This window comes from Micromonas pusilla (genome assembly GCF_000151265.4).
Source record: "Micromonas pusilla CCMP1545 genomic scaffold MICPUCscaffold_17, whole genome shotgun sequence".
Lineage (NCBI taxonomy): Eukaryota > Viridiplantae > Chlorophyta > Mamiellophyceae > Mamiellales > Mamiellaceae > Micromonas > Micromonas pusilla.
In genome coordinates this window covers 465,251-491,988 of record NW_003315898.1, presented here as the reverse complement: position 1 = coordinate 491,988, position 26,738 = coordinate 465,251, and the positions used below count along the sequence as shown (strand labels likewise).

The 26,738-nt window shown below is 69.8% G+C and overlaps 12 protein-coding genes across 12 annotated transcripts; 4 read left to right on the top strand and 8 right to left on the bottom strand.

Moving 5' to 3' along the window:
• Positions 1–8: 8 nt before the first annotated feature.
• MICPUCDRAFT_54432 (uncharacterized protein) lies at positions 9–1,189 on the bottom strand (the record flags this gene model as incomplete). The annotated part of the gene is made up of 3 exons (XM_003064377.1): positions 9–266; positions 436–576; positions 719–1,189. The coding sequence occupies 3 exons, from the start codon at positions 1,187–1,189 to the stop codon at positions 9–11; spliced, it is 870 nt and encodes a 289-aa protein (XP_003064423.1).
• A 634-nt stretch (positions 1,190–1,823) lies between these two features.
• On the top strand, positions 1,824–2,156 carry MICPUCDRAFT_9117 (uncharacterized protein; the record flags this gene model as incomplete). The annotated part of the gene is made up of 1 exon (XM_003064540.1): positions 1,824–2,156. A coding segment is annotated over one exon (333 nt), but the record flags the coding sequence as incomplete, so codon positions are not given.
• Positions 2,157–2,759: 603 nt separating this feature from the next.
• On the bottom strand, positions 2,760–4,526 carry MICPUCDRAFT_54430 (uncharacterized protein; the record flags this gene model as incomplete). Its single annotated transcript, XM_003064376.1, has 1 exon — positions 2,760–4,526. One exon carries the CDS (start codon positions 4,524–4,526, stop codon positions 2,760–2,762), a length of 1,767 nt encoding a protein of 588 aa, XP_003064422.1.
• A 364-nt stretch (positions 4,527–4,890) lies between these two features.
• On the bottom strand, positions 4,891–5,790 carry MICPUCDRAFT_54429 (uncharacterized protein; the record flags this gene model as incomplete). The annotated part of the gene is made up of 1 exon (XM_003064375.1): positions 4,891–5,790. One exon carries the CDS (start codon positions 5,788–5,790, stop codon positions 4,891–4,893), a length of 900 nt encoding a protein of 299 aa, XP_003064421.1.
• Positions 5,791–5,961: 171 nt separating this feature from the next.
• MICPUCDRAFT_54428 (uncharacterized protein) lies at positions 5,962–7,907 on the bottom strand (the record flags this gene model as incomplete). The annotated part of the gene is made up of 3 exons (XM_003064374.1): positions 5,962–6,286; positions 6,461–6,751; positions 6,934–7,907. The coding sequence occupies 3 exons, from the start codon at positions 7,905–7,907 to the stop codon at positions 5,962–5,964; spliced, it is 1,590 nt and encodes a 529-aa protein (XP_003064420.1).
• Positions 7,908–8,566: 659 nt separating this feature from the next.
• On the top strand, positions 8,567–8,833 carry MICPUCDRAFT_23642 (uncharacterized protein; the record flags this gene model as incomplete). Its single annotated transcript, XM_003064539.1, has 1 exon — positions 8,567–8,833. One exon carries the CDS (start codon positions 8,567–8,569, stop codon positions 8,831–8,833), a length of 267 nt encoding a protein of 88 aa, XP_003064585.1.
• A 291-nt stretch (positions 8,834–9,124) lies between these two features.
• Positions 9,125–9,439, bottom strand: MICPUCDRAFT_9279 (uncharacterized protein; the record flags this gene model as incomplete). The annotated part of the gene is made up of 1 exon (XM_003064373.1): positions 9,125–9,439. A coding segment is annotated over one exon (315 nt), but the record flags the coding sequence as incomplete, so codon positions are not given.
• A 2,701-nt stretch (positions 9,440–12,140) lies between these two features.
• MICPUCDRAFT_66630 (uncharacterized protein) lies at positions 12,141–13,256 on the bottom strand (the record flags this gene model as incomplete). Its single annotated transcript, XM_003064372.1, has 1 exon — positions 12,141–13,256. One exon carries the CDS (start codon positions 13,254–13,256, stop codon positions 12,141–12,143), a length of 1,116 nt encoding a protein of 371 aa, XP_003064418.1.
• A 4,241-nt stretch (positions 13,257–17,497) lies between these two features.
• On the top strand, positions 17,498–20,827 carry MICPUCDRAFT_66629 (uncharacterized protein; the record flags this gene model as incomplete). Its single annotated transcript, XM_003064538.1, has 2 exons — positions 17,498–18,207; positions 19,081–20,827. 2 exons carry the CDS (start codon positions 17,498–17,500, stop codon positions 20,825–20,827), a joined length of 2,457 nt encoding a protein of 818 aa, XP_003064584.1.
• Positions 20,828–21,802: 975 nt separating this feature from the next.
• Positions 21,803–22,354, bottom strand: MICPUCDRAFT_5417 (uncharacterized protein; the record flags this gene model as incomplete). Its single annotated transcript, XM_003064371.1, has 1 exon — positions 21,803–22,354. A coding segment is annotated over one exon (552 nt), but the record flags the coding sequence as incomplete, so codon positions are not given.
• An 883-nt stretch (positions 22,355–23,237) lies between these two features.
• On the top strand, positions 23,238–24,355 carry MICPUCDRAFT_45078 (uncharacterized protein; the record flags this gene model as incomplete). The annotated part of the gene is made up of 2 exons (XM_003064537.1): positions 23,238–23,498; positions 23,672–24,355. 2 exons carry the CDS (start codon positions 23,238–23,240, stop codon positions 24,353–24,355), a joined length of 945 nt encoding a protein of 314 aa, XP_003064583.1.
• A 248-nt stretch (positions 24,356–24,603) lies between these two features.
• On the bottom strand, positions 24,604–26,119 carry MICPUCDRAFT_49243 (uncharacterized protein; the record flags this gene model as incomplete). The annotated part of the gene is made up of 3 exons (XM_003064370.1): positions 24,604–25,484; positions 25,580–25,706; positions 26,018–26,119. The coding sequence occupies 3 exons, from the start codon at positions 26,117–26,119 to the stop codon at positions 24,604–24,606; spliced, it is 1,110 nt and encodes a 369-aa protein (XP_003064416.1).
• Positions 26,120–26,738: the final 619 nt, after the last annotated feature.

Below are 26,738 nucleotides of genomic sequence, written 5' to 3'. Positions count from 1 at the left end.
GCGCATCGCTAACGCGTGAGAAACCCGAAGGACTCCAGCCCCTCTAATATCCCCCGCGCGGTCGTCTCCTTCGCGATGAACACGCGCCCGCCATCCCTCTCTCGCCGCACCGCGTCCGTCGCCCAGTCCATCAACGCCGGCTGCGCGTTTCCCACGACGATCGCCTTGCACGCCCCCTCGAGCATCATGAGATCGTTGCCGCTGTCGCCGCACGCGACGGTCCGGTCGACGTCCGCGCCGAACGTCTCGCGGACGTACTCCAGGCTCTGCGACGATGAAGTGTCGCGTCGATCGGTCGGTCGGTCAGTCGAACGGCGAGGGGGCGTCGCGGTCGAAGAGCGGCCGGCAGGCGGAGAGAGAGAAAAAAAATGTGAACGAAAAAATGAACGAGCGCGTAGAACGCGCCTCGAGCTTCCCCGCGCCCTTGGAGACGACGTCGAGGTACTGCCACCCGCCCACGCCGCTCGCGATTGTCTTCACGTCCAGCCCCTCCTTCCGCGTCGCCGCCGCGATCGACGCCGTCACGAGCTCGACCTTCTCGTCCCTCACCCCGAGCGTGATCTTATGCGTCGTGAACTCCGGGACGTTCCATACAAAGCGACGTCGGGGTGGAGTTGAAAGGCGTGAGATGGAGTTGAAAGGCGTCGAGGGCGGGGATTGAAAGCGAGGTGTGGGCGGAGAGAGACGACGGGAAAAGTCCTTAAGGATCGGCGTTCACCACGCCGACGCGGTCGTATGGGGACCAGTGTATAGAACGCGCCTCCTCCTCGGGCCGGAAGTGCGCGTCCTCCGTCCCCGCCGCCGCGACCGCCGCCGCCGCCGCCGCCGCCACCTTCTCGAAGTCCCATCCGTCGTCGAGCCGCGACGTCCACGCGTCGTCTTCGATCCACGCGTACGCGCCCGCGCGGAAGCCGCGCGCCGCCGCCGCCGCGCGCGCGACGGACGCTGGCGCGTTCGGGACGACGACGCGGCGGTACACCTTGGTGCCCACCGCGCAGATGAGCGCGTCGGGCGTCGCCATGACCGCGGCTTTCTCCTCGATGAGCGACGCGAACGACTCGAGCGAGCGGCCGGTGCTGTACACGAGCGCAGACCCCGCGGGGACGCCGGCGCCGCGAAGCGCGGAAGAGGAGGATCCGTTCGTCCACGTCCGCGTGAACGCGCGCGTCGCGTCGTCGTCCCCGACCATCGTGCCGTCCAGGTCGGACACGACGAGCACGGGGCGGGCGGCGGCGTCTTCGGCGGAGGACGCGCGCGCGACGACGACGCGCGGGCGTCGCGGCGACGCGGACGGGCGCGGACGCGCGGCGCGCGGACGATGGCGCGGACGGCGGGACGACGACGACGACGACGACGACGCGCGCGCGATCGCGACGTCGATGTCGATCGCTCGGGTCGCCGACGCCGTCGCCCCTGACGCCGTCGCCGACGCCATCGCGCGCGCGGGACTCGGGACTCGGCTCGCGGCGCGGACGTGGACGAGGACGACGGCGGCGACGCGCGCGCGGCGAGGGCGCGACCGAGGGCGGCCAGGCTCCGGCGCGGGTTGCTATGCAAGGCAAACCGCGCTGTTGCGTTGCTGTTGCTGGCACCGTTCCTTCTCCGTCGTATCGTCCGAGGTGCGGACGTCGCCGCGCGCCATACCGACATGCACGCCGTCGCCGCCGTCGCTCCCGCCTTCGCTCCCGCCGCGCGCGCGCCGACGCGCGCGCGCGCCGACGCGCGCGCGCGCCGCCGCCGCGGCCGTCCGCGTCGTCGTGCGAGCGCGCGCTCGCGACGACGACGACGACGACGACGCGACGACGACGACGACGACGACGACGACGACGCTCTTCGAACGCGTCGGCGGCGAAGACGCCCTCACCGCCGCCGTGGACCTGTTCTACGAGAAGAACCTCGCGGACGATCGCATCGCGAGCATGTTCGAGGGCGCGGACATGGACGCGCTCAAGAAGCACCAGTTCAACTTCATGCGCGTGGCGTTCGGAGGCGACGCGAGCGCGTACGGCGGACGCGGTATCTTCGCCGCGCATAAAAACCTCATGCTCGAGAAGGGCCTGGACGAGCGTCACTTCGACTGCGTCGCGGAGAACCTCGTCGCGACGCTGCGGGAGCTTCGCGTCGCGAAGGACGTCGTGGACGACGTCGTCGCCGTGGTCTCGCCGCTCCGCGAGCTGTTCGACCACGAGAAGAACGAAGAGTTCAAGGCGGCGGAGGCGGCGCGCGAGCGGGAGAGAATCGCCGCCGCGTGGAACGCGTCGGACGACAACGCGAGCGACTGACGACCGCGCCCGAGGGTGGTGGACGGGGATGGACGGACAGGCGGCGGCTGAGCGAGACGAAAACGACGGCGCTGCGTGCGTGGAGACGACGAAGGATGGAAGGAACGAAGGAAGGAAGGAACGAACGAACGAACGACGACCGGATGAACGCGCGGCGAGACGAGATGAGGCGCGTGCGATGATGATGTGCGTGCGTCGTGTTTCGTATTACGTAGACGCGCCGCGCGCGTGTTTGTCTGTGCGTTGTGATGACATATCGTGGCTGTCACAGCCGATCACACTTCGTCGTCGTTTGTGATGTCCGCGCGCGTTCTGGTGCTGCTGCTGCGTGATGTGCGTCGTCGTTTCGTCGTCGTCGTCGTCGTCGGTGGAGAGGAAAAAAAAGAAGCGGGAGTCGCGACGGCGTCGCCGCGCCGCGCGGAAGTCGAGTGACGACCGCCGGCCGACGACCGCGGCGGGAAGCCGCGGATGGGAGGCTTACTTCTTCTGCTTCTTCGCCGCGCTGAGCTCCTTCTTGTAGCACGTGGCGCAGCAGAACCCGTCCGGGCACGCGGTCCAGGCCGACTTGCCTCCCTTACCGCACCGGACGCACTTCGTCCTGGCGTCGTTGAGCTCCTTCGTGCGCTTCGTGATCCAGCACGCGTTGCAGATGTGCGCGCCGGCCTCCCCCTTGACCGCCCTCAGGTCCGAGCGGTTGAGCTGCTTGCACTCGACGCACTTGATCCCGGCGTCGCGATTCTTCTTGTTGCGGAGCTTGCACCTGCAGGGGTTGCAGACGATGCCCGTGCCCTTGACGACGCGGAACTCGCTCGTCTCCGTCGCGGGGCAGAGCGCGCACACGGTGACGCCGCCGCGCGGGAACTTGACGTGGTTCTCCACCGTCGTCCGGCACGCGACGCAGCAGATGACCTCCACGCCGTTCAGGACCTTACGGCGCCACAGAGGGGTGTTCCACAGATCGTGCGAGCGGGCGCACCCCATCTCGCACAGCCTGCGCGCGGCGAGGGCGGGAACGGTCAGTCGCCGCGGCGGCGGAAAAACTAAAACGCGCGCGCGCGGGTAGAAATTTGAAATGAAAAGAAGTCGCGTCGTCGTCGTCGTCGCGCGGTGGGAGTGAACGTACCCGCCAGCCGGCTTCGGCCCGGTCGGCGCCTTGGCGAACACAGGGTGCGCGCGACGATTCTTCGGGTTAATACCCGGCACGATCTCGACCACGCCCCCGGTCGGGACGGCGAAAGTGATCGCGCGCGCGCCGCCGCCGCCGACGCCGCCGCCGCGACCGCCGCCGCCGCGGTTCGTCGGCGCGGGCGGCGCGGGGCGCCAGTCGTCCTCCTCCTCCTCGGGCTCGGGCTCCTCCTCGAGCTCCAGCGCGAGCGGCTCGCCGTTCTTCGCCGCGAGCCTCGCCGCGCGCCTCGCCTCCCTCGCTGCGCGCCTCGCCTCCTTCGCGGCTTTCCTCGCCGCCCACCCGTCGAGGAGCTGTTTCCGCTGTAGCCGCCTCTCGCGCGACTGTTTGTTGAACAAGCGGTGCCAGTCGTCGTCGTTCTTCGCGACTTTCAGGTGCGCCATCCGCATCCCCTGCGCCTGCTTCTCCGGGTCCTCGTCGTAGACCTGCTTCAAGCTCGTGTAGCCCGCGTTGTAGTTCAAGTCCGGGTGCGGCTCGTTGTCCCACTCCGACTCCCACTCCGACTCGGAGTCGGAGTCGCGGCCGTCGACGGACTCCTCGGGCTCGGAGTCGAACTCGTCGCGCGCGCGCTTCGCGCCGGGGTTTTTCGCCCGCGGCGGCGCGGGGTCCTTCTCCGCGTAGTTGATGGGCGTCGTGCGCTCGCGCAGGCTCATCGGGTGCGACGCGGGCGCGGGCGTCTGCGGCACGCGGCGGCGCACGGGCTGGAACCCGGTCGCGCCGCCGGCGGCGGGCGCGTCTTGACCGCCGACGCGTTGCCCGAGCTCCTGAAGTCCGAGCGAGAGCATGAACGCCTTGTTCTTCCTGATGTTCTCCTCGCGCAGGAGCTCGTACTCGCAGAGGTCCTGCACAGGGGGTGGGGCAGGGGATGACCTCGTGAGTCGAAAGCGCGCGCGGCGGCGGCGCGGAGATGCCCCGTCGCGCGCGCGCGCCCGCGCGAAGCCGCGCCGCGCGAGCGAAAAGAAAAGAGCCGCTGGACGCGTCACGAAACGCGGCCGCGCGCGCGGGGGGGGAAGAGGGCGTGAGGCGCGCACCTGGTCGTCGGAAGCGTCGACGCCGGACATGGCGGAGAGAGAAGGGGTTCGGAGAGAGCGGGGGGTGCGGATGGGGTTGGGGGGGTGCGTGTGCGTCGTGCGGCGCGCGTGCGGTTGTGCCGCGAGCAACGGATATTTCTCGGACGTGATTTATTTTCGCGCGCGGCGGACGCACAGCTGTGCGTCCGCTCGTTCGGTCCTCGCCCACGCGCAAACATCGCTGCGTCACGACGTGCGCTGGCGCGTCGTGGGCGTTGCGTCGGTGCGGTCGTTCGCGTGGGGCGGGTTCGATGTCGGACGGGTGGGAACGCGCGGCGAGGGGGCGCGACGGCTTCGCCGCGCGCGCGCGCGAGCTCGAGTGAAAGAAAAAATATTACGCGCCCGCGCTACCTCTCTACCACTTGAACGGCGCGACGAGCTGCGCGACCGCATCGAGCGCGGATATCCCCCACTCCTCGAGGTAGCTCACGATCAAGCACCCGCGCTCGACCCCGGCGTCCTTAAACCCGAACGTCGTCTGCCCGGTCAGATCGATCCTCGGGCGCCACGGAAGGTTGAGGTCACCCGTCATCCGCCAGCTCGCGCGAACGCTGCCGCCGCCGCCGCCGCCGCTCCCACCGCCGCTCCCGCCGCTCCCGTCGTCCACGATCTCGCACGAATACAACTCGACGTTGCTGTTCCTGACGAGCCTCCGCAGGACCGGCTGGAGGTTCTTCAGGTTCGTCTCGAACGTCTGCAACCCCGCGAACGACAACGTCGGGTCCGTGAACGTGCAAAACAAGTCGTACATCTCCGGGTTGATGTCCCCGGTCCAGAGGTACTTCGCTTCCGTGAACTCGCGCGCGATGTCGTCGCGCAGCGCGGTGGCGTCGCGCGGCGAGGACGGGAACGGCCGCGCGTCTCTTCGCTCCTTGCGCGTCAGCTTCGCGCCGTCGTTCGATCCGGAGGACGACGACGACGTCACGGATCCGACGGCGTTCACGATCGCGGTGAGGCCGCTGACGAGCGCCTTGACCGCGCCGGAGGTTTCCTCGTACTTGCTCCGCTCCGCCGCCGTTGCCGTCGCCGTCGCCGTCCTCGCGGCGGTGTCTTCGTCGTCGTCCGCAGAGGATGACGACGCAGCGACGATGGGCGAGAGGCGAACGCGACGAAACCGATGAGCTGACGACGACGCTCCGAAACGACTACGACCGCCTCGAAGCGTCGTCGTCCGCGTCGCGCCCGCGCTCGCGGACGCGCCATCGCATCGCGCGACGCGCGCCGCGGCGGCGGCGGTCACGAGCGACGCCGCCATCGTTCCCTCGCGCGCGCGCCGCGCGTCCGTCGCGCCGCGCGAAGTGACGACGACGACGCGAACGATCGGTCCGATGAATGTCCTGCTGTGTGACAGCTGTCGGGCATGCGACGCGCGCGACGCGCGCCGCGACGCCGCACGCACGTTAATACTCATAATCGCGCTACTCGTCTACTCGCTACTCCCCTCCTCCTCCTCCTCCACGCCGTCGTCCAGGACCTCGACGCGGTCCTCGTACGTCGCCGTCACCACCCCTTCCTCGCACGCCCACGCCGCGGGTCGACCCAAGTACTTCCCGGACACGCCGACGTCGATGAGATGCAACCCGCCGCCGCACCTAGTCGCCATCCCTCTCTCCTGTATCGTGTGCCCGATCACCATCCGCCGCGCGCCCACTTTAGCCAGCACCGCGCCGAGCTCGTCGCACACCGCGCGCTCCTCCTCCGCGCTCTCGCGCGGCGTGCTCCAGAACCGGTTCCAGAGCGGGCCGTCGCCGCTGAGGGTCGAGGGTAATTGTCCATACGAGGCGACGTCGGGGCGGAGTTGAAAGGCGTCAGGAGTGGAGTTGAAAGGGGTCGAGGCGTGTCGGGATTGAAAGCGGGGGGTGTGCGGATTAAAAACACGCGCCGGGAGAGAAAGTCGAGAAAGTCCTCAAGGAAATGGCGCGCACAACGCGTGCGCGGTCGTATGGGGACCAGTGTAAACATAAACGTGGACGCGCCCGAAGAGATGCCGCCACGCGTGCCGTCGAAACTTCGCGTCGCCGCCGTCCCCCGCGCTCGCCGCCCGCAGCGCGCCGTTGACGCCCTCGACGATGTCGCGATGCGCCGCGAGGTGGTGCGCGCGGATGCCCGCGTGCGAGAAGAGCGACCGGCACCTCCCCTCGCCGGCGACGTGCAGCATGGACCGATCGAAGCGCAGCGTCTCGCCGAGGTCGGCGCCCGCGCGGAAGAGATCGCGCCTGCGATGGGTCGAGGAAGGACGCGCGTCAGGTATGCGGGGATGTGATTGGTGGATGACATGCACACGTGTCAAAACGTGAGGCTGACATCTTCGCGAGCCGCGAAACGAGAGAACGCCTTAAGAAACGGCGTTCACCGCGCGTGCGGGGTCGTATGGGGACCAGTCTCGATCTCGTCGCACCATCGCCGCCGGCCTTCCTCCGTCTGCGTCGCCGCGTCGCCGTCGCGCGCGCCCGCGGATCCCGTCTGCTGCGCGCGCCTCTCGAGCGCCGCCTTCCCGAGCTTCACGAGCTCGCGCTTGGAGACGTACCGCAGGTCGCCCTGAAGCGTCATGAGCTCGTGGTTGCCGAGGAGGCCAACGACTTCACCCCCCGCGTCTTTCGCCGCGCGCGCGAGCTTATTGAGGAGTCGCGTCGACGCCACGGTGGAGTTCAAAGGCGTCAGAAGCGGAGTTGAAAGGCGTCGAGGGCGGGGATCGAAACCAGCGAGGGACCCTGATGGGCGGAGAGATGCGCCGGGAGAGAAAGTCCTTAAGGATCGGCGTTCACCACGCCGACGGGGTCGTATGGGGACCAGTGTGATACTAGAACGCACCTTATCGAGGAGTCGCATCAACGCCACGGACGCGTCGCCGCGGTCCAGGACGTCGCCCGTCTGCACGAGGATCGTCTCGCCGCCGCTCCACGCGTCGTCGTCCACGGACGTCTCCTCGATCGACGTCGTGTTGATGACGCGCGCGAGGATGAGCGAGCGACGCGCGAGGTCGAGGTCGCCGTGGAGATCTGGGAGCGCGACGAGGCGTCGAGCGACGGGGCCGACGCGCGCCGCGCGCGGCGTCGGGGCCGACGACGACGACGCCGCGTCCGCCGCTTCCGCGTCTCCGATCGTCGTCGTCGTCGTCGTCTCCGCCGCCGCCATCGCGGCCGCGTGCGCGGCGAGCGCCGCGGCGGCGTCGCCGTACGCGTCCGCGGCCGCGCACTCCTCTTCGATCCCCGCGGCCGCGCAGTGCGCGGCCGTGGACTCGTACGCGTGATGTTGATGACGACGCCGCGCGTCCTCCGCGGCGACGCCGCGCGGCGACGTCGCGACGAGCGCGAGGAGGAGGAGGAGGAGGACGGCGGCGAGGCGCCCTCCGCGTCGCCGCGGCGACGCCATCGCGCGAGATGCGGCGCCTCCCGACGGCCCTCCCGCGCGGCGACCGACGGAGCCCGCAAACAATGGAACGCTCGTTCGAGCTCCGGGCCGGTCTCGCGCGGTCGCGCTCATCAGCTCGACGAGCGCTCGAAGCGGCGAACGAGCGAAAAGGCGGACGCGCCGCGACGGCGGGTTCACAGGACGCCGCGACGCGCGCGACTCCCACACGCGCCTCTTAGAAGATGCAGAGCTTTCTGCGCAACGGCTCCGCCGCCGTGCGACGCGCCGTGCTCGCTCAGGCGTCCTTGCCCGCCGCGCAGGTCCGTTCTCCGTCCTCCGCGCCCGCCGCGGGAATCCGTCGCGTCGACGCCTCTTCCAACCGGGGAGATGAGGGTTTGTTTTCCCTTTCCTCTCGTCGCGACGCGCGATCGCGCGGGTTCCGGCGACGTCGACGCCGCGATCGCGCGCGATCGTCCCCGCGCGCGAATATCGCAGACGAACCCGCGCGTCCCCGCGCGTCCCGCGGCGCTCGGACGCGCATTCGCGCGCGCCACGATCGACGCGAATCCATTCTTCGTTCCCACGTCCGCGCCCTCGCTCACGAGATCATCCATCATCGATCGTTCCCTCCTGATCAGGTCGCCTACCCCGCGCTGACGATCCCCGCGTTCGCGCGCCTCATGGGCGCCGCGGGCTACCTCGACGCGAACCAAGTCACGGAGCGCGTCGTGGAGGTTGTGAAGAAGTTCAACAAGGTGGACCCCTCCAAGGTATCGCCGACGTCGACGTTCGCGGCGGATCTCGGGCTGGACTCGCTGGACACCGTGGAGGTGGTCATGGCGTTCGAGGAGGAGTTCGCGGTGGAGATTCCGGACGCGGAGGCGGATAAGATCTCGTCCGTCGCGGAGGCGGTCGCGTACTTGACGTCGAACCCGGACGCGAAGTGATGATGGATACGCGAGGGAGGGACGAGAGAGGAGGCGGTTCGATTCGATCAACTCGTCAGTCATTTAACGTCGACGGAAAGAAGTCGCCAAACGTACGCGCCGTCGTCGTTCGCTTCGCGTGATATCGTTGGTCTTACAAAATAATACTCGTCCGCGACGACTTGGTCGTCGCTCTTCCTCTCTACTCGTACAGTATACGTGCCTCCTCCCTCCTCGAAAATCCAATCCAATCCACCGCGGCGGGCCCCTCGTATCGTCTCAGTCCAGATACATCCCCACCGGCGGCTCGGCGTCTGGCAACTCCAACGACGAAAACAAAATCAACAGCCTTCGCTCCCCCGGCACCGCCCACACGAACCCGAGCTCCGCGCCGCCGGTGAGCGACCCGCCGCGGCCGTCCAGTAACAGCAGCTCGCCGTCGACCCAGATCCTCTCGGTGAACCCCGGCTTGGCCACGCGCCCTTGCCCTTTGTACCGCGCGACGACGCCTAGCTCGTCGGGGTACGAAAACGAGCTCTCCAACCTGTGCTCCGCGCCCACCCTCGCGCGAAACGACGCCGCGCCCGCGGGGACGTTCGCGTCGCCCGTGAGCTTCACCGCGGTGACGCAGTCGTCGCCCTCGCCGAGCTCGTCGCCCCATCGCCCGCGCGTGAGCCTTAAAACCTCGGGGCCGTGCGGGCCGAACGCGCCGAGGTAGAGCCGGTCGAACGGGTCCGCGTTGGATCGCGACGCCACCAGGGGGGGGACGCGAGAGAAGCGCGTCTTCAGCGGCAGCGGCATCCCGCCGGAGAGATCGCGGGACATCATCTCGATGATCGCCTCCGCGTCTTCGGGGTCGATGGGGAACGAGGACGCGTCGGAGGCGGCGGGGATCGAACCGGCGGCGTCCGCGCGTGGCTCCGGCGCCGCGTCCCTCCCTCCGGCGTCGCCCGAAGACGACGACGAGGGGTCGCGGATGGGCGCGAACCCTTCGGGGCCGATGTAGCCGCGCGGGGGGGCGTCGGAGACGTCGCGCATCTCGCGGTACCCGCGCGCGTCGCCGCCGCCGCCCGTCGATGACGCGGACGACGCGGCTGAGGACGCAGAGGAGGACGACGACGACGACCCCGTCCCCCGCGCCTGCTGCTGCTGCTGCGCGGTGGCCGCGTTTTCGTGTCCGTTCTCCCACTTGTTTGCGAGGAAGCGGTCAATCTCCGCGTCCAGCGAGGTGCCGTCGCCGCCCGCCGCGCCCGCGCCCGCGCCCGCGCCCGCGCTCGGAGACGCGCCCGCGCGCGCTCCGCCGAGCCGAGACGCGACGCCGTCCGAATCCAACGTCGGCGGCGCGTCCGGTCTCGCCGCCGCCGCCGCCGCCGCGCCGTCGCCGTCCACGTCCGCGTCCTTCTCCTCCGCCGCGCGCCGCAGACGTTCCCTCTCCTCCTCGAGGTCGAGCAGGATGATCTCTGGCTCCCCTCGCGCGATCGCCGCCTTATTCGCCGCGTCACGCAGCTCCTCCGCGATCTGCGCCTTGGCGTCCGCCATCCCGCGCAACACCGCGGCTTCCACGTCAGCCTTCGTCGCCGCGTCCGCGGCGTTGGAAGGTCCGCCGCGGCGGGGCAGCGCCATCCCGTCCAGGGGCATCCCGCCGAGCGTCCCGGGGCCCGGGAGCGAGAACGGGCGGCCCATCCCGAGCGCGCCGGCCAACGGGCCGACGCCGCGCGCCGAGGAGGGGTCGACGTCCGAGACGAGCCTAAAGGCGTGCCTGCCGTCGAGCTCAATCTCCGCGGGGACGCGCGCCTCCTCGACGTCCCAGCCGTCGCCGTCGGCGGCGGCGCCGTCGCCGCGCATGAGCGCGCCGCGGCGGCGCGCGAGCGACTCGCGCGCCGCCGCCGCCGCCGCGCCCGAGTCGAGGTCGCCCTCGTCGTCGTCGTCGTCGAAGCCGCCGCGCGTCGCGCGGCGGCCCGAGAGCATCATCCGCGCGGCGGCGTCCAAAACGTCCACGTCTTCGTCGTCGTCGTCCATCTCGATCTCGAGTTCCATCTCGAGCTCGAGCACGGTTCGTTCGACGTCGTCGTCGTCGTCGTCGTCGTCGTCGTCGTCCAGGAACATCGCTTCGTACGCGTCCGCGGTCTCGTTGATGACAAACTTGTCGAAAAAGTAGTCATCCCTGGGCTCGCCCCTGGACGTCGTCCGCTCGTGCTTCCCCCCAAACGCTTCGAAAACGTTCCCGCTGCTTGCGACCTTAGCGTCATCGGCATCGGCATCGGCATCGTCGCCTTCGCCGTCGTTCGCGCTCGCGCGCGCCGCGTGCTCGCGCTTCAGACGCTCCCAGTTCTCGCGGAACCCCGGCGCGGACGCGACGAGTTCCTTCATGAACCCTCTCGCCTCGTACGACAAGAGCTCGTCCATCGCGCACCCGTCGATCTCAAACGGCAACGTCAGCCCTGGCGTCTTCGGCGCGCGGACGATGCCGTTCTCCACGGTCCACGACGCGAACGTCGCCTCGGCCCTCGCCGCCGCGGTCGCCTTGGCGGCGGCGACGCCCGCGGCGGTCATGCTGGGGGTGATGCCCCCGGGCACCTCCACCGAGAACGCGACGTCCGCGCCGAAGCCTCTCGCGGGGGGCGCGGCGTCGCCCCGAGGGTCGACGGGACCGCCGTCGGTCGTCGACGTTTCGTCGGCGTCGGCCGCCGCGGAGATGGACGAAATCTCGCCGCCGAGACCGGCGGCGACGACGCCGTCGAACCGCACCGCGCGACGCGCGACGTACTCCCCCGTCGTCTCGTCTCTCTCCAGCCACAGCTCGAACACCCTCCGCCCGAACGCGTCGTCGTCGTCGCCGGTCGGGGTGGTATCGGACGTTTTGTCGGACGACCCCCCCGCGCGCGCGCGTCTCGCGTTTCTCTCTTGCATCGTCGCGAGCTCCCTCGCGCTGAAGCTCGTCCCGACGTACCGCCCGTGCTCCGGAGCGACGCGCATCATGACTCCGTACGCGCCCCCCGGCTCGTCCTCGGTCGCGCCGCGCCCGGCCCACCACCCGCACATGCCCGCGCCCGCGTCGCGGAATTTGGCCGCGGCGGTGAAATCTTCGTCGCGGACGGCGCGGCGGTAGCCGTTCTCGACGGCGGCGACGGGGTCGGCGGCGCGCATCGTCGCGATCGTCGACTTGATCTCCGCGGCGGTTTTGAAGTCTTCCTCCGCCACCGCGGCGTTTAGTTGGCCCTGCGCGCAAGGAGGGGCACGGAGGAGAACGAGAGGGAGAAGAAGAGAGGAACGACGGAGCGTTAGTATGTAGTTCAGATGATTTGTCGACGAGAGGTCGTCTCGCAGTCTACTCGGAGACCAATCGAAGGGACGACGACAGAATTGCGCGGACGAACGAATGAATGCAATGCACGAATGGGGGGCGCTTTTCCGCGCGGGGCGCGCGCACCCGCAGCGCGTCGAGGATGCCTTCCTCGCCGTCGACTCTGTCGAACGTCTCGCTCCATCGCGCCCAGTCGTCCTTCCCCTTCCTGTCCGCGGGCGGCGCCGCCGCGCCGCCCGCCCACGGCGTCTGCGCGCTCACCTCCGCCAGTCGCGCCTCCAGCGATTTCGCCTGCGCGGACTGCCGCGCCCCGTGCACGCGATCGACGGCGTCCGAGGCCCCATCTCCGGCGACGCCCGCGCCGGAGATGCGCCGGCTCGCCTCGCCCTCCGCTCTCGCGACGACGCGTCGCCGCGCGCCGGCGCCGTGGAGACGTCGCGAAGAGGAGGGCGCGGCGGTCGCGGCGCCGGGGGCGACGCGTCGCGTCGCGGCGACGCGCGCGGTCGTGGTCACGGCATTCGGAGCGACGACGGAGGTTCCGCGGCGGAAATAACCGCGCGAGGATTCCTTCTTCGGAGACGTCAAGGGAGACGCCAACGACGCGCTCGCCATGCTTCCGCGCGCCTTCGCTCGCTTCCTGACGACGCGTGCGAGTGCTCTGTCGCTCGCGCGTGTCGCTTCTGGCCTCGCGCCGGCGTCGGCGCGCGCGACGACGGAGGCGTCTCGCGTCGGAAGAAGAAGATAGGGCGTGTGATCCGTAATACCCCCAGCGGTCAGTTGAAAGGCGTCGCGATCGAACGTTGAACCCGAAGGGTGGGTGAAATGATAAAACTGAAACCGGCCTCCAGGCCACACACTGACATTAATGTTTCGGACGCGTCGGAGGGGAACTCGTCTCAGATTTGACGTCGCGTCGCGCGGCTCGACGCACGGCGGGCGCGCCGTCGTTCTCGCGCGTCGCGGCCCCGCGCGCGCGATACGCGCGAGGGGCGTCCACAGCAGATAGCACGATGCCCGCGGAGGCGTCGCGTCGCCGCGGCGCGTCGCCGTGGGTGCGTCCTCGCGGCTCGTCGTCTCGCGCGCGGCGCGGTGCCGTCTTTTCTCGTCCCTCCGCGGTCTCCGAGCCTCGTCCCTCTCCATCTCGTCTCATCACGCGCCCGGCGGCACTGGTCCCCGTACGACCGCGTTGGCGTGGTGAACGCCGATCCTTAAGGACTTTGCCCGGCGTTTCTCCCTACCTCTCTCCGCTCCGCGTCGTCAGGTCGACGCGAAGGCGCCGACGCCGAACGCGGTGCATCTCGCGACGTACGGCGTGCGCGCCGAGGACGCGGACCGCGACCCGGTCGTCTTCGCGCGCGCGGCGGACGCGCGCGCGACCGACGAAAACGCACGCGCACGCGCGGAAGCACACGATGACGCGTCGGACGACGCGACGCGCGCGCGCCGCGACCCGAGCGGCATGTTCCCGTCCACCGCCGCCGCGTCTCGCGCGTTCGGCGACATCCTGACGCAAAAACGCCGAGGTCAGGCGGTCGCGAGCGGCGCGCGATGGCGCGATGCGCGCGCGAGCGTCGGCAAAGAGAGGTGATTCACACTGGTCCCCATACGACCGCGTTGGCGTTGTGAACGCCGATCCTTAAGGACTTTGCCCGGTGTTTCTCTCCGCCCAACCCTCGCTTTCGATCCCCGCCCTCGACGCCTTTCAACTCCAAATGACGCCTTTGAACTCCACAGCGCGGTGATACACCTCTTTCGCCGCGCGTCCGAGGGCGAAGCCGCGGCGGCGCGGCGCCGGCGGTCCGAGCGCGAGGCGACGACGACCGCGGCCGCGCTCGAGGGCGCGTCGTTGGAGGGGTTCGCCGCCGCGAGAGCGCACGTCGCGGCGCTCAGCGCGAAGATACGCGGCGACGACGTCGGAGGTGGCGAGGGGGAGGACGAGGCGGGGGCGCGCGCGTCGTCGTCGTCGTCGTCGTCGTCGCGTCGAATCGAAAACGAAAACGAAACGCAACTCTACGGGACGTTACATCGCTCCGGGACGACGTGGACGACGTATTCGCGCGTCCCGGAGCACCTCGAGCGCGCGCTCGGGGAGCCGGAGCGGGAGACGTCGCGGTGCCCGCACCTCGTCGGCGCGGGGATGACTCGAAAGCCGTACGCGTTGATTTCAAAGCGCGAATCCGGAGACTCCGGCGAGGGCGGACGCGTGCGTCGCGGGCTACACTGCCGCGAGTGCTGGGACCGGCTCGAGACGAAGCGCCTCGCGGCCGCGATCGTGTGCGCGGACTGCGGCGACTGCTTCCCGCTGAGCAAGACGCGGACGTACCCGACGGTCGCGGGGGGTCGGGTGCGTCCTATTACCACGCTGGTCCCCGTACGACATCGTCAGCGCGGTGAACGCCGATCCTTAAGGACTTTCTCTCCCGGCGTACAGTATGTTTCTCCTCGCCCGCCCCTCGCTCACAATCCCGACACACCTCGACGCCTTTCAACTCCGCTTCTGACGCCTTTCAACTTCACCCCTCAGAACGGCGGCCCGGCCCGGTTGGACGGGCACCGGTGGGTCGACGTGTGTTTTTTGTGCGCGCCAAGACGACAAACCGCGGAGGACGGAGGGATGTGGATCAGACCGCCGCCCGCCGCCGCCCCCGGGGCGAAGAAACGCATCGACGAGGACGGCGGGAATAACTACTACGAGGGACTATCCAGGGCGCAGAGGATGGCGATCGTGAACGCGGCGATCGACGCGCGGACGACGGCGGCGGGGACGAAAACGAACGCGAAGGCGAACGTCAAGGCGAACGCGCCGTCGACGCGCATTCAGCCGTGGCAGATTGGGTACGCGGAACAAGAGACCGCCGGGGCGCGCGACGCGGACGGCACCGCCGCGCTCGCGATCGCGCGCGAGCACAACCCGGGCGCGGACCGCGGCGTCGACGGCGTCGTCGAGACGCGCTCCGAGGCGGCGGCGGCGATCGAAGCCATGGGACGAGAGGTGAGACGCGCGTTTGGTTTCAATTTACCCGCTACCCCGCGCCCGGCCCGGTTTCGACTACGTGTACGACAGACGCTCGCACGACCGCGAATCCCATCGGCTGAACGACCCGACCCGCGCCCCATCCATCGTCGAAGGCGGACGTCGAGTACGCGCGCGAGAAGGCGACGCGCCCGGGCGACCGGCACGGGCTGCTTCCGATGGAGACGTTCGTCGGGGACGAGCGCGGCGGCTCTCGACGCGCCGCGTTCGCGCGCGACGCGCTGATGCGGTCGGTCTCGGTCGGCGACCCCGCCGCGTTGCCGCCGGTGCCGGCGTCGCACCGGTCGCTCGTGGAGGAGATCGTTCGCGCCGCCGGCGGCGGCGGCGACGGCGGAAAAGTCCTTGAGGAACGGCGTTCACGACGCGAACGGGATCGTACGGGGACCAGCGTCGTCGCCGACCTTCCTCGTCGATTCGTGGACGAATCCGCCGCGCGAGAGGCGGTCGCGCTCGCGGAACGCGCGCTTCACTCCGCGGCTCTCGACGCGCGAAGGACTCTTGGCGACCGCGCGAGCGACGAGGAATGCATCCGGGAAGCGCTCGGGCGGTTGAACGACGACGCCGAGGGCGCGATCGCGGCGGCGATGGCCGCGGACGCGTCGCGGCGGATGGAAACGTTCGCTGGCGAGACGTTACACGGCTCCCAGGCTGCGCAAGAGGACGCCGCGGAAGCGGAGGCGCGCGCGATCGCGCGAGACCGCGCGCGGATAGACGACATCTTGGGCCGCGAGCGCCCCGCGCTGATGGAAGCGGAGCGACTGAAGCGAATCGAAGCGGAGGAGGGCGCGGCGGCGGCGGCGGCGGCGGCGGCGGCGGCGGCGGCGGCGGCGGCGCGAGGGTCCGACGACGACGACTTCTGGGGAGATTTAGACCTCGACGACGACGAGAACGTCGACGCGGAGGGGCTCCCGAAGCTCCGCCGCGGCAGCGCGGCGGACCTGCGCGCGCGCGAAGAAGAGATGGACGCGGCGCGGAGGGAGAGGGAGAGGCTGAGGGAGGAGGAGCGACGCGGCGCGCGCGCGAAGATCGAGGCGTGGGCGCGCGCGGGGGTCGATTTCGGCGCGTACGACGACGCGTCTCAGGCGCGTCCTATTACCACACTGGTTCCCATATGACCCCGTCGGCGTGGTGAACGCCGATCCTTAAGGACTTTACTTCCCGGCGCATCTCTCCGCCCAGGGTCCCTCGCTTTCAATCCCGACACACCGCGACGCCTTTCAACTCCACGCCTGACGCCTTTGAACTCCACCCCGACGTTCGCTCGTACAGAACGACCCTGACGCGCCCGGCGCCGCCGCGAGCGGCGAGACCGCGTCGTCCGCCGCCGTCGCGCGCGAGCTCGCGCGGTTGAAGGGCAGCGTCGCGGACGCGCTCAAGGAAGCCGCCGCGGCGAAGGCGAAGGCGGCGGCGAAGGCGAAGGCGGAGGCGGAGACCGCGTCGGAGGCCGCGGAGGCCGCGGAACCCGGAACTTCGATCGTCGCGACGACGACGACGACGACGACGACGACGACCGCGCCGTCGCCCGATCGAGGAAGCGACCTGTGGATGAAACGCCTCGCGATGTCGCTCACGACCGCGCTGTGCGAGTGCGACGAGGGCATCCTGCGCGCGGGCGCGGACCCGGACGCCGCGTGGGCGAGGAAGATGACGCTGCCGGCGCCGTGGAAAGTCACGGACACGCAGGCGCGTTCTATACACTGGTCCCCATGCGACCGCGTTGGCGTGGTGAACGCCATTCCTTAAGGACTTTGCCCGGCGTCTCTCTCCGCCCATCACCCCTCGGTTTCAATCCCGACACACCTCGATGCCTTTCAACTCCATCTCACGCCTTTCAACTCCACCCCGACGTCGCTTTGAATGATGGAACGACCCTCAGACGAGTAACTCTCCGGAGGCGATCAAGAGGCCGCCGACGCCGGAGCCGGAGCCGGAGCCCGCGGAGACGTTCGCGGTGGAAGTGCCCGTCGCGATCCCGGTCACGAGGGCGGGCGACGAAGCGCGGCGCTCGCCGACGAGAGAGGGGACGACGCGCGCGGGCGGGAAGAGGGGGAAAGGGGAACGCGTCGGCGTCGAAATCGACGCGGCGCCGCCCGCCGCGAAGACGGGTCTGCTCGGACGGCTCGTCGCCGCCGCGGCCGCGGAGAAGGAGGCTGAGACGAAAGCGGCGAATAAGAAGACGCGCGCGCCGCGGAAGCGCGCGACCGCGTCGATCGACCCCGCCGCGATCGCGTCGGCGCCGCCGCCGCCGCCGCACCCGCGGCGCGACAAAACCGCAGCCCTCGCCGCGGAAGCCTTCGCCGCGGAATCGCCGCCGCCGTTCGATGAGAAGAAACACCTCGACGAGACGATGGCGAAGCTCGAGGGACCGGAGGGTAAGGACGCCGCCGTGGAGGTGCCCCTGCGCGAGGACGTCGTCGAGGCTGCGAATATCGCGCCCGCGAGGGAAGACGAGGACAAGGGCGGGGGCAATAATCTCGCCGCCGCCGCCGCGGTTCTCGCGCGGCGGAAGGAACGACTCGCGAGCGGCGGCGGCGAAGGCGGCGGCGCCGAGGGGTTCGCGCGCGTCGCGTTCGAGGCTGCGATGCGACGACGGCAGAGTAAAGTTCGCGAGGCGCACGAGAAGCTGCGGGCGGACGCGCTGAGAGCCGTCAACGCCGCGGCGGACGACGAGACTGATCGCGAGGAGGAAGCCGCCGCCGCCGCCGCCGCCGCCGCCGCGAAGACGAAGAAGAAGACGTCGTTCAAGTCCGCGGTCGCGAAGCTCGGCCTCGCGAAGAAAGACGACGACGCGTCACTGCGCGACGTCGTCCTGGACGCGGCCGCCGCGCGGGCGGAGGAGAAGGAGAAGGAAGCGATCGCGGAGGCGGCGCGACTCGAGAAGAAGCGCGAGCGAACGATCGCGATGCACGGCGTCCTTCGATCGCGCGCGCGGTCGCGGCTCGGGCCGCGGTACGACGCGCTGCTCCTCGGTCCGCGCGGCGCGGATAACAACGCGAAGGAGGAAAAGCCGGAGGGGCGCTGGGCGAAGCGAGAGCGCGAATACTGGGAAGGACAGGACGACGACGACGACGGCGGCGGCGGCGGCGGCGACGAGACGACGACGACGCCGTCGCTCCTGGGGGAAAAACCGTCCGCGTTCGCGACGCGCGTCCGCGACCGCGTCGCGATCAACAAGGCGTCGGCGTCGCTCGAGGCGCTGCGCGGTGACGTCGTCGCGAAGCGCGAGCGCGAGGCGGCGGCGATCACCGCGGCGGCCAAGGCGGAAGCGGACGACGCCGCGCGCTCGGCGGACGCCGCCGCCGTTTCAAAAATGCGCGCGAAGGAGGACACCGACTCGGAGGACGAGAGAACCGCGTCCGACGCGAGCTCGCCGGAGCGGCGCGCCGGCGGCGACGGCGACGGCGACGGCGACGCTTCGTGTTCCGATGTCGATTCGTCTTCCGACGAGAGCGTCGATCCGTACGCCGCGTTCGCGCAGAGAGCGAACGTGAAGCGGCGCACGGAGGCGCAGGCGGCGGCGCGGATGTCGATGCGACCGATCGCCGCGGCTTTCGAGGACGCGCAGTGGGCGAAGAAGAAGCGCGCGGCGACGTGCGGAACGCAGACGGCGCAGGTGGACCCTTTCGTGGACGAGGTCGCGCTGTCGCTGTACCCGATCCGCGCGACGAAGGTGGACGTGAGCGATTGGGCCCCGCCGTTGGCACCGCTGGCCGCCGCCGCGCCGCCGCCGCCGCCGCCGCCGCCGCTCGCGCTCGGCGCGGGCGCGGGCTCGGGCACTTCTTCTTCCGTCGCGCCGCCGCCGGCGAACGCGGGGTTGACGCGGTCGTCGTCAACGCCCGCGCTCTTCGCGACGCACGACCTCGAGAAAGAGCTGCGCGCGGGCGCGGGAGCGAACGCGGGCGCGGGAGCGGACGGCGTCGCCGCCGCCGCCGCCGACGCCGCCGCGGATCCGCCGCCGTCGCCGTCTGAATCGTACTGGCGCGACCTCGACGCCGCGGAGAACGCGCGCGGGGTGGACGTGCAAGTCTGGGAGTCCGCGGACGAGGACGACGACGACGACGACGACGCCGACGACGACGCCGCCGACGACGACGCCGGCTCCGAGGCTGCGCCGGAGGAGGAGGAGGAGGACGACGACGACGACGCCGGCTCCGAGGCGTCGTTCATGTCCGAAAAGGTTCGAAAAATCGAGGCGAAGATTCGGCGTGTCAACGACGACGCCGCGGCGGCGCTCAAGCTCGAGACGGACGCGAAGGCTGCGGAGGAGGAGTACGAGATGAAACGCCGCGCGAGCGCGGCGATGCGCGCGGCGCTCGCCGCGGACCAGGCCCGCGCGCTCGCGGCGTCGTGGACGTTCCGCGGCGCCGCCTACGCGACCGTCGTCGGGCCCAAGGCGGATCGAAAACTGAAACGCGCGCTGACGGAGCGTTTCGTCTCCGCCATCGCGACCGAGGCGAGGATCGACAGCGCGCGCGTCAGGGTCGTGGGGTACGCGATGGAAGGGAACGCGCCCGCGGGCGGCGGGCCGCTCGTCGTGCACGTGGAGGTCGACATGAAACCCCGAGAAGGCTCTCGATTCGCCGCCGCCGCCGCCGACGAAGACGCGAACGAAGACGAAGACGAAGACTCGAAGGAGGCGGTCGAAGCGCGTCGCGCGAGAGCCGCGGCGCGATGGGACGACCTGAGAGACCTCCACGCGGCGTTGTACGCCGTCGCCGCGAACGGCGTCAGAGGGGACGCGGGCGAGAACCCGAAGACGGCGGTCGCCTACGACCTCGGCGTCGGCGAGCTCGTCGTCAAGGGCACGGGCGCGCGCGGAGAGTTCCCGCCGCCGCCGCCGCCGCCGCTCGTGGACATGATCGAGGACGAGCTCGACATGATCGAGATTCTGTCTCCGCCCGGGAGCGCGTCGCCGCCGCGGGCGCGGCGGCGGAGGACGTCCGCGGCGACGACGGAGTCGGCGAAGCCGCCGCGGCCGCGCGCGTCCGCGGCGTCTTCGCGTCCTTCGGTCGAACGGCGCGCGTCCATCGGCGCCGTCTCCGAAGTTCCAAGCGACGGCACGGAATACCAGCAGCTCATCCCGTCGGACGACGACGAAGAGAACGACGACGAAGAGAACGACGACGAAGAGAACGACGACGAAGAGAACGACGACGAAGAGAACGACGCCGGCGCCGGCGCCGCCGACGACGTCTCCGTCGCGGACTCGAGGGCGTCGGCGGCGTGGGAATACAAACCCATGTCCGCGCTCATCGGCGCCGTCGGCGGGCACTGGGGCCGCCAGCGCGCGTTCCCGCCCGGGGAGCGTCGGTACAAGGCCCCGACGTTAGAGCACGCGGTGAACAAGCTCGCGGAGGTGTCCGGCGCGCACGCGAAACACTTGCTGCGACGCCGCGACGAAAACGGAGACACCGCCAGCGAGGAGGACGAAGACGCCGACGCCGACGCGGGCGACGACGCGGGGCGGAGAGCGGAGAGAGCGCGCGCGGGGCTTCGCGAGCACGCCGCGGGGGACGTCGCGCGCGCGGCGTCGCGGAGACACGTCGCGGCGAGGCTCGCCGCCGGCGCGATGGGCGACGGCCTTCCGTCCGCGGGCGGCGACTCGCGTTTGAATTCGGGGTGCCGAAACCCGCGCGCGGAACGCCTCGCGGCGCGGCGCGCGACGATAGATAGATAGATAAATGATCGAGAATAAGACACGCGGTAGGTAGCGCATCAGCATCAGCATCGCGAGCGAGTGAACGAACGAACGAACGAACGCGTCGTCATAGTACAAAGCGAGGCGCGTCGCCTCGTCGCCGCTCAGAGGAGGTCCTCCGAGGCGTCAAACTTGCCGCCGCCGCCGCCGCCGCCCGCGGCGTCCCACGCCGCGGCGGCGTCGTCCCCTCCCCCCTCGCCGCCGCCGCCCTCCCTCCGCTCTGGCGGCGCGGTTCGCCGCCACGCGTCCGCGGGAGGCGGCGGCGGCGACGCCACCGGTCTCGGCGCGCCGCCGCCGCCGTAGTACCCGCCGGGTCCCCCCGGACCGTATCCCGCGGCGTTCGCGGCGCCTCGCGCGCGCTCGCGCCCCCCGCCGCCGCCGTCCATCTCGTACTCCATCTCCCGGCGCTCCTCGACGACCCAATCGTCGAACGCGCGCGACGATTGCGATTGCGATTGCGATTGCGATCGCGGCGGCGGCGCGCCGTAGCCGCCGTCCGCGTCCCTTCGCTCGAACGGTTCGTTCGGACGCATTAGCGGGATGCCCTCCCGCTCCCGTCGACGCGGCGGCGGCGGCGGCGGCGCGGAGTCGTACTGACTTTGATACCGCCCCGGAGCGCCCCACCGCTCCCGCTCCCGCTGTTGCCGCTCGTACTGCTGATACCGTCGCGCCTCCTCCTCCTGCCGGTACGCCTGCTCCTCCTCCCACCGCGCGCGCTGGAAGTCCTGCGCGTAGTAATCGCCGTACGTCGCGAGATCGTCTTCGGGTCGAGGGTCAAGCGAAGCGATATTTTCGGGGTGGAGTTGAAAGGCGTCAGATGGAGTTGAAAGGCGTCGAGGGCGGGTGTTGAAAGCGAGGGGTGGGCGGAGAGATGCGCCGGGAAAAGTCCTTAAGGATCGGCGTTCACCACGCCAACGCGGTCGTATGGGGACCAGTGTGATGACAGAACGCGCCTTCCCACGGCGGCGCCGTCAGCTGCAGCCGCTGCAGCAGCGACACCGACAGCTGCTCCACGCGCGCCTCCGCGCCCTCCGCGACGATGACGCGGTCCATCCCCGCGCTCAAAATCTCGCTCACGTCCAGCGCGTACGTGCTCACGACGCCCTCGGGCACGAGCGGCAGCCCGAGCGCGTCCACGACGACGCGTTGGACGAGTCCGTCGTCCGGGTCGAACTCGTAATCGCGCACGCGGCCGATGTACGTCCCGCGCTCCGTCACGACGTCGCACCCGACGACGGTGCTCAGCCCGTACGAGCTCCATCGCCGCTCGACCGCGCTCTCGTCGTGCACGAGGACGACGTCGCCGACCTGCCGGAGCGAGGACATGAGGACGTGGTCGACCGCGCCGCCGATGACGCCCGCGAGGAGCGCGCCTCCGGACGGGCGGACGTCGAGCGCGACCACCTCCCACGCGTCGGTGTCGACCCACAGGTCCGAGGTGACGCCGAGGCGCACGCCGGAGGTGCGCGTGACGACGTCCTTGCGCACGAGCTGCCCGCGCGTGAGCGTGACGCCGTTGTAGTCCGCGCTGTCGGGCGGCGGCGGCGGCGGCGTCGGCGCGCGTCGCGCGGAGGATTCATCATCGAAGCTCTCTTGGCGACCTTCCGCGACCGCGCGCGCGCGGGCGAGGCGCCGCGAGCGAGCGCGTGGCGCGTTGGAACGACCGGCGCGGCACGGCGCGGCGGCCGCCGCCGCCGCCGCCCTCGCCGAGGGAGCCCGCGCGGCGGAAGACGTCGCGGACATCGCGCTCTGCCAATTCATTCCGCGCGCCGGCTCTTTCACAAAGAAGAAAAAGCGACAGGACCGCGGACCCGCGATTATTCGAACGCTTTCGCAAGGCTCATCGGCCCGAGTTTCAACCCACCGCTCGATCGACCCCGCCGATCAACCGCGTTCGTTCGAAACCGGAAAACGATCCCCTCGACCGATCAACCGACCGACCCCCCGCGCGCGACAGTTCGATGACGTGGGCGCACGTGGCCGCTCGCCGACGCCGCACGCGAGCCACACGCGGTGGGCGCTATCCAACTTTTCTTTCGCTTCGCGTCGCGTCGCGCGTCGTCCTCGCTCACTCCGCGCTCGCGCAAGTCCACGACCTTCGCCGTCGTCGATCGCGCACCCTCGCACGCGACACCCCCGCAGCAGCGCCGCTCACCCCGCGCCGCACGCGAACGAACGCGCGCGCGTCCTCGCTTCCTCCGATCGTCATCACATCATGGCTTCTTCCGCCGCTTCGAGCCACGTGCAGCTTCTCACCGCGCGACGCGCCGTCGCGGTCTCTAAGTCGCTCTCCTCGACGAAGGCGACGCGCGTGGCGCGCGCGCCGCTGCGATGCGTCGCGGACGAGACCGCGGCCGCGTCCTCCGGCACGCCCGTGCGCAAGACGTCGATGCTCGTCATCGGCGCGACCGGCACGCTCGGCCGTCAGGTGGTGCGGAGAGCGCTCGACGAGGGCTACGACGTCCGATGCCTCGTCCGCCCGCGCATGAACCCCGCGGATTTTCTCCGCGACTGGGGCGCGACGACCGTCAGCGGCGACCTCTCCAAGCCCGAGACGCTCCCCGCGGCGTTCGTCGGCGTGCACGTCGTCGTCGACGCGTCCACCGCGCGGCCCGAGGAGGACACGTACGGCATCGACTGGAAAGCCAAGGTCTGACTGGTCCCCGTACGACCGCGTTCGCGTGGTGAACGCCGATCCTTAAGGACTTTACTTCCCGGCGTTCGTCTCTCTCCGCCCAGGGTCCCTCGCTCACAATCCCGACACACCTCGACGCCTTTCAACTCCGCTTCTGACGCCTTTCAACTCCACGACCCGACCCCAAGGTGGCCACCATCCAAACCGCGGCGTCCATGGGCATCCAACGCTACGTCTTCTACTCCATCGACAAGTGCGAGCAGCACAAGGAGGTGCCGCTGATGAACATGAAGTTCGCGGTGGAGGAGTACCTCAAGGCGAGCGGGATGAATTACACCGTGCTGCGTCTGTGCGGCTTCATGCAGCCGCTCATCTCCGGCTACGCCGTGCCCGTGCTCGAGGAGCAGACGGTGTGGGGCACGGACGACGACACGAAAACCGCGTATCTGGACACTCAGGACGTCGCGAAGATGACGCTCGCGGCGTGCCGGCGCGAGGAGGCGGCGAACAAGACGCTCACGCTCGCGGGACCCAAGGCGTACTCCGTGAACGAGGTGATCGCGATGTGCGAGCGCATGGGCGGCGCCGACGCGAATGTGAACAAAGTGCCTGTTTTGGTGTTGAAGGCGACGCGCGCGCTGACGCGGTTCTTTCAGTGGACGTCGCCGGCGGCGGACCGCCTCGCGTTCGCGGAGGTGCTCGCGTCCGGGATCAAGTTCGACGCGGACATGAAGGAGACGTACGAGATCTTGGGCATGGACGAGAGCGACACGACGACGTTGGAGGAGTACATGGAGGAGTACTTCTCGAAGATCTTGAAGAAACTCAAAGAGGTGGGCGGTCAGTCGCGACAGAAGGACTTCTACCTGTGATTGACGACGGGTGCGAGACGGATCGACGGACGGATCGGATCGGATCGACGACAGAGGTCGAGACGACGGACGCGACGGACGGGCGGTGTTTGGAGTTGGAGGGTGTGTTTCGTTTTTCATTCATTAATTAACACGACGGAAACGAAACGAACGGTACGGCGCGGCGGCGGGGGCGGCGATAGCGCCGTGTATTAAAGAAGCGAGCGAATTCTTATCTAATTCAACCGCCGCGGTCGCTCGCGCGCGCTTCACCGCGCGTCTCTCTCGTCTCCTTCGCCGACGAGCGCCGCGAGCGCGGCGCGCAAGGACGCCACCGCGGCGACGTGATCGCGCGAGTCCAACGCGGCCGCGGCGTCGCGCGCGCGCGTCGCCGCGGCGGCCATCGCCGTCTCGTCGGGACCGCCGTTCGTATTCACACCGGTCCCCGTACGACCGCGTTCGCGATGTGAATGAAGCCGATCCTCATCAAGGACTTCGCTAGGCGAAGCGCCGCCGTCGTCCCCCGCGGCTCCGGGACCCGTCGCCGCCGGCGCGAGCCTGCTCGCCTCCGTGCATCTCTCGACGCCGTTCACGTCGATCACGTACCCGCGCGGGTCGACGCTCGCGTCCACGTCCGTCACGATCGCCGCGAGCGGGGCGATCTCCGCGTCGTCGTCGCCGCCGCCGCCGCCGCCGCCGCGGTACAGCACGCGGTCGCCTTTTTTGAACGGACCGCCGGAGCCCCACGCGACGCCGCTCATCGACCGTCGTCTCGGCGGCGGCGGAGGCGGCGGCGACTCGCTCGCTATGTGCAGAGCGTCCAAGGACGGATGCGGCGGCGCCGCCGCCGCCGCCGCCGCCGGCGGCGGCTCCGGCGCGCGGAACGCCGGGCTCCCGCCCCCGCCCCCCTGGGCCCCTCCCCCCACGACGCTCGGCGCCCTCCCCGCTTGCATCGCCGTCGCGATGTCCCACGCGCGCCACTCCGCGTACGTCTGTCGCTCGCGCAGGTCGTCGTCGAGCGGCTCGCCGAAGCGCCGCAACACCTTGACGAGGGCCGTTCCGTACGAAGCGATGATATCGGGGCGGAGTTCAAAGGCGTCGGTTGAAGTTGAAAGGCGTCGAGGCGCGTCGGGGTCGAAAGTGAGGGACCCTAATGGGCGGAGAGAGACGACGGGAAGTAAAGTCCTTAAGGATCGGCGTTCACCACGCCGACGCGGTCGTATGGGGACCAGTGTGACGTAGGACGCGCCTTGAGAAACGTCGCGGCGGCGGAGAAGGCGTCCGCCAGCCTCGCGTCCGCCTTCCCCGCGCGGTCCGCTCTGTCCGCGCGCGCGTAGACTCTCAGCGCGAAGTCGCGGCACACCTTGAAGTCCTGAGGAGGGGGGTGGGGGTCGGGTCGGGGGGATCGAGGGGTAAGGTTAGGCATCGCGGCGTGGGGACGACGTCGGGTATCGGAGTGGTGGAGTTCAAAGGCGTCAGGTGGAGTTCAAAGGCATCGAGGGCGGGGATTGAAACCGAGGGGTGGGCGGAGAGAGACGCCGGCAAAAGTCCTTAAGGATCGGCGTTCACCACGCCAACGCGGTCGTATGGGGACCAGTGTGATGGCGGGCGACCGCGGCGGGAGGGACGGACGGATCGATCTCGCGGAGTCAACAACGCTACGCGACGCGACGCCGCGCGCACCACGTCCGCGTCGACGAGCCCAGCCTTGGGCTTCGCGCGCTCCAGCTTCTCGAGCGCGGACGCGAGCAGCTTCTGCGGGCGCGTCTCGCTCGGGAGCGCCATCCCGAGTTCGACCGCGCGCAGCCGGCCTGCGCGACGCGCGGCGAGCGAGGGGCGAAGATGAGCGAGAGACGATATGGCGACGGAGGGAGGGACGGAGCGATGATATGCGGCGAGGGAGGGACGGAGGACGCGCGAGCGAGCGCGCGCGCACAGTAGTACGCCATCAGCGGATGATGCGCGTCGATCTCGTCCGCGCGCTTCAGCATCGGCGTCAGCTCCCGCGTCGCCATCGCGCGCGACGGACGCGACGCGACGCGCGCGCGTGTGCGTTGGTAGCGAAGCTTTCGATACCTTTGCTTGCCACGCACGCGCGAGCGACGCGCGCCGCGTGCTCGGAATCACGCGCCGAAACTCTTGACCGTGACTGGCGCGATGAACGTCGATACCACGCCGATGAACTCGATACCACCGATCAACGTCGTCGATACCACCGATCAAACGCGAAAAGACCTGCCTGCGTCTTTGCGTCTTTTCGCGAAAAGGTGATCGTGTATGGCCTCTCTTTAATCCGAAACAGCGGTCTAATTCGTTCATTGGTTCAACTCTTTTTTTTTCAAAAAAAGAGTTAGGGACGCGCTTTTTCGTATGCGACGTAGTCTCCGAAAGTAAAATCACGATC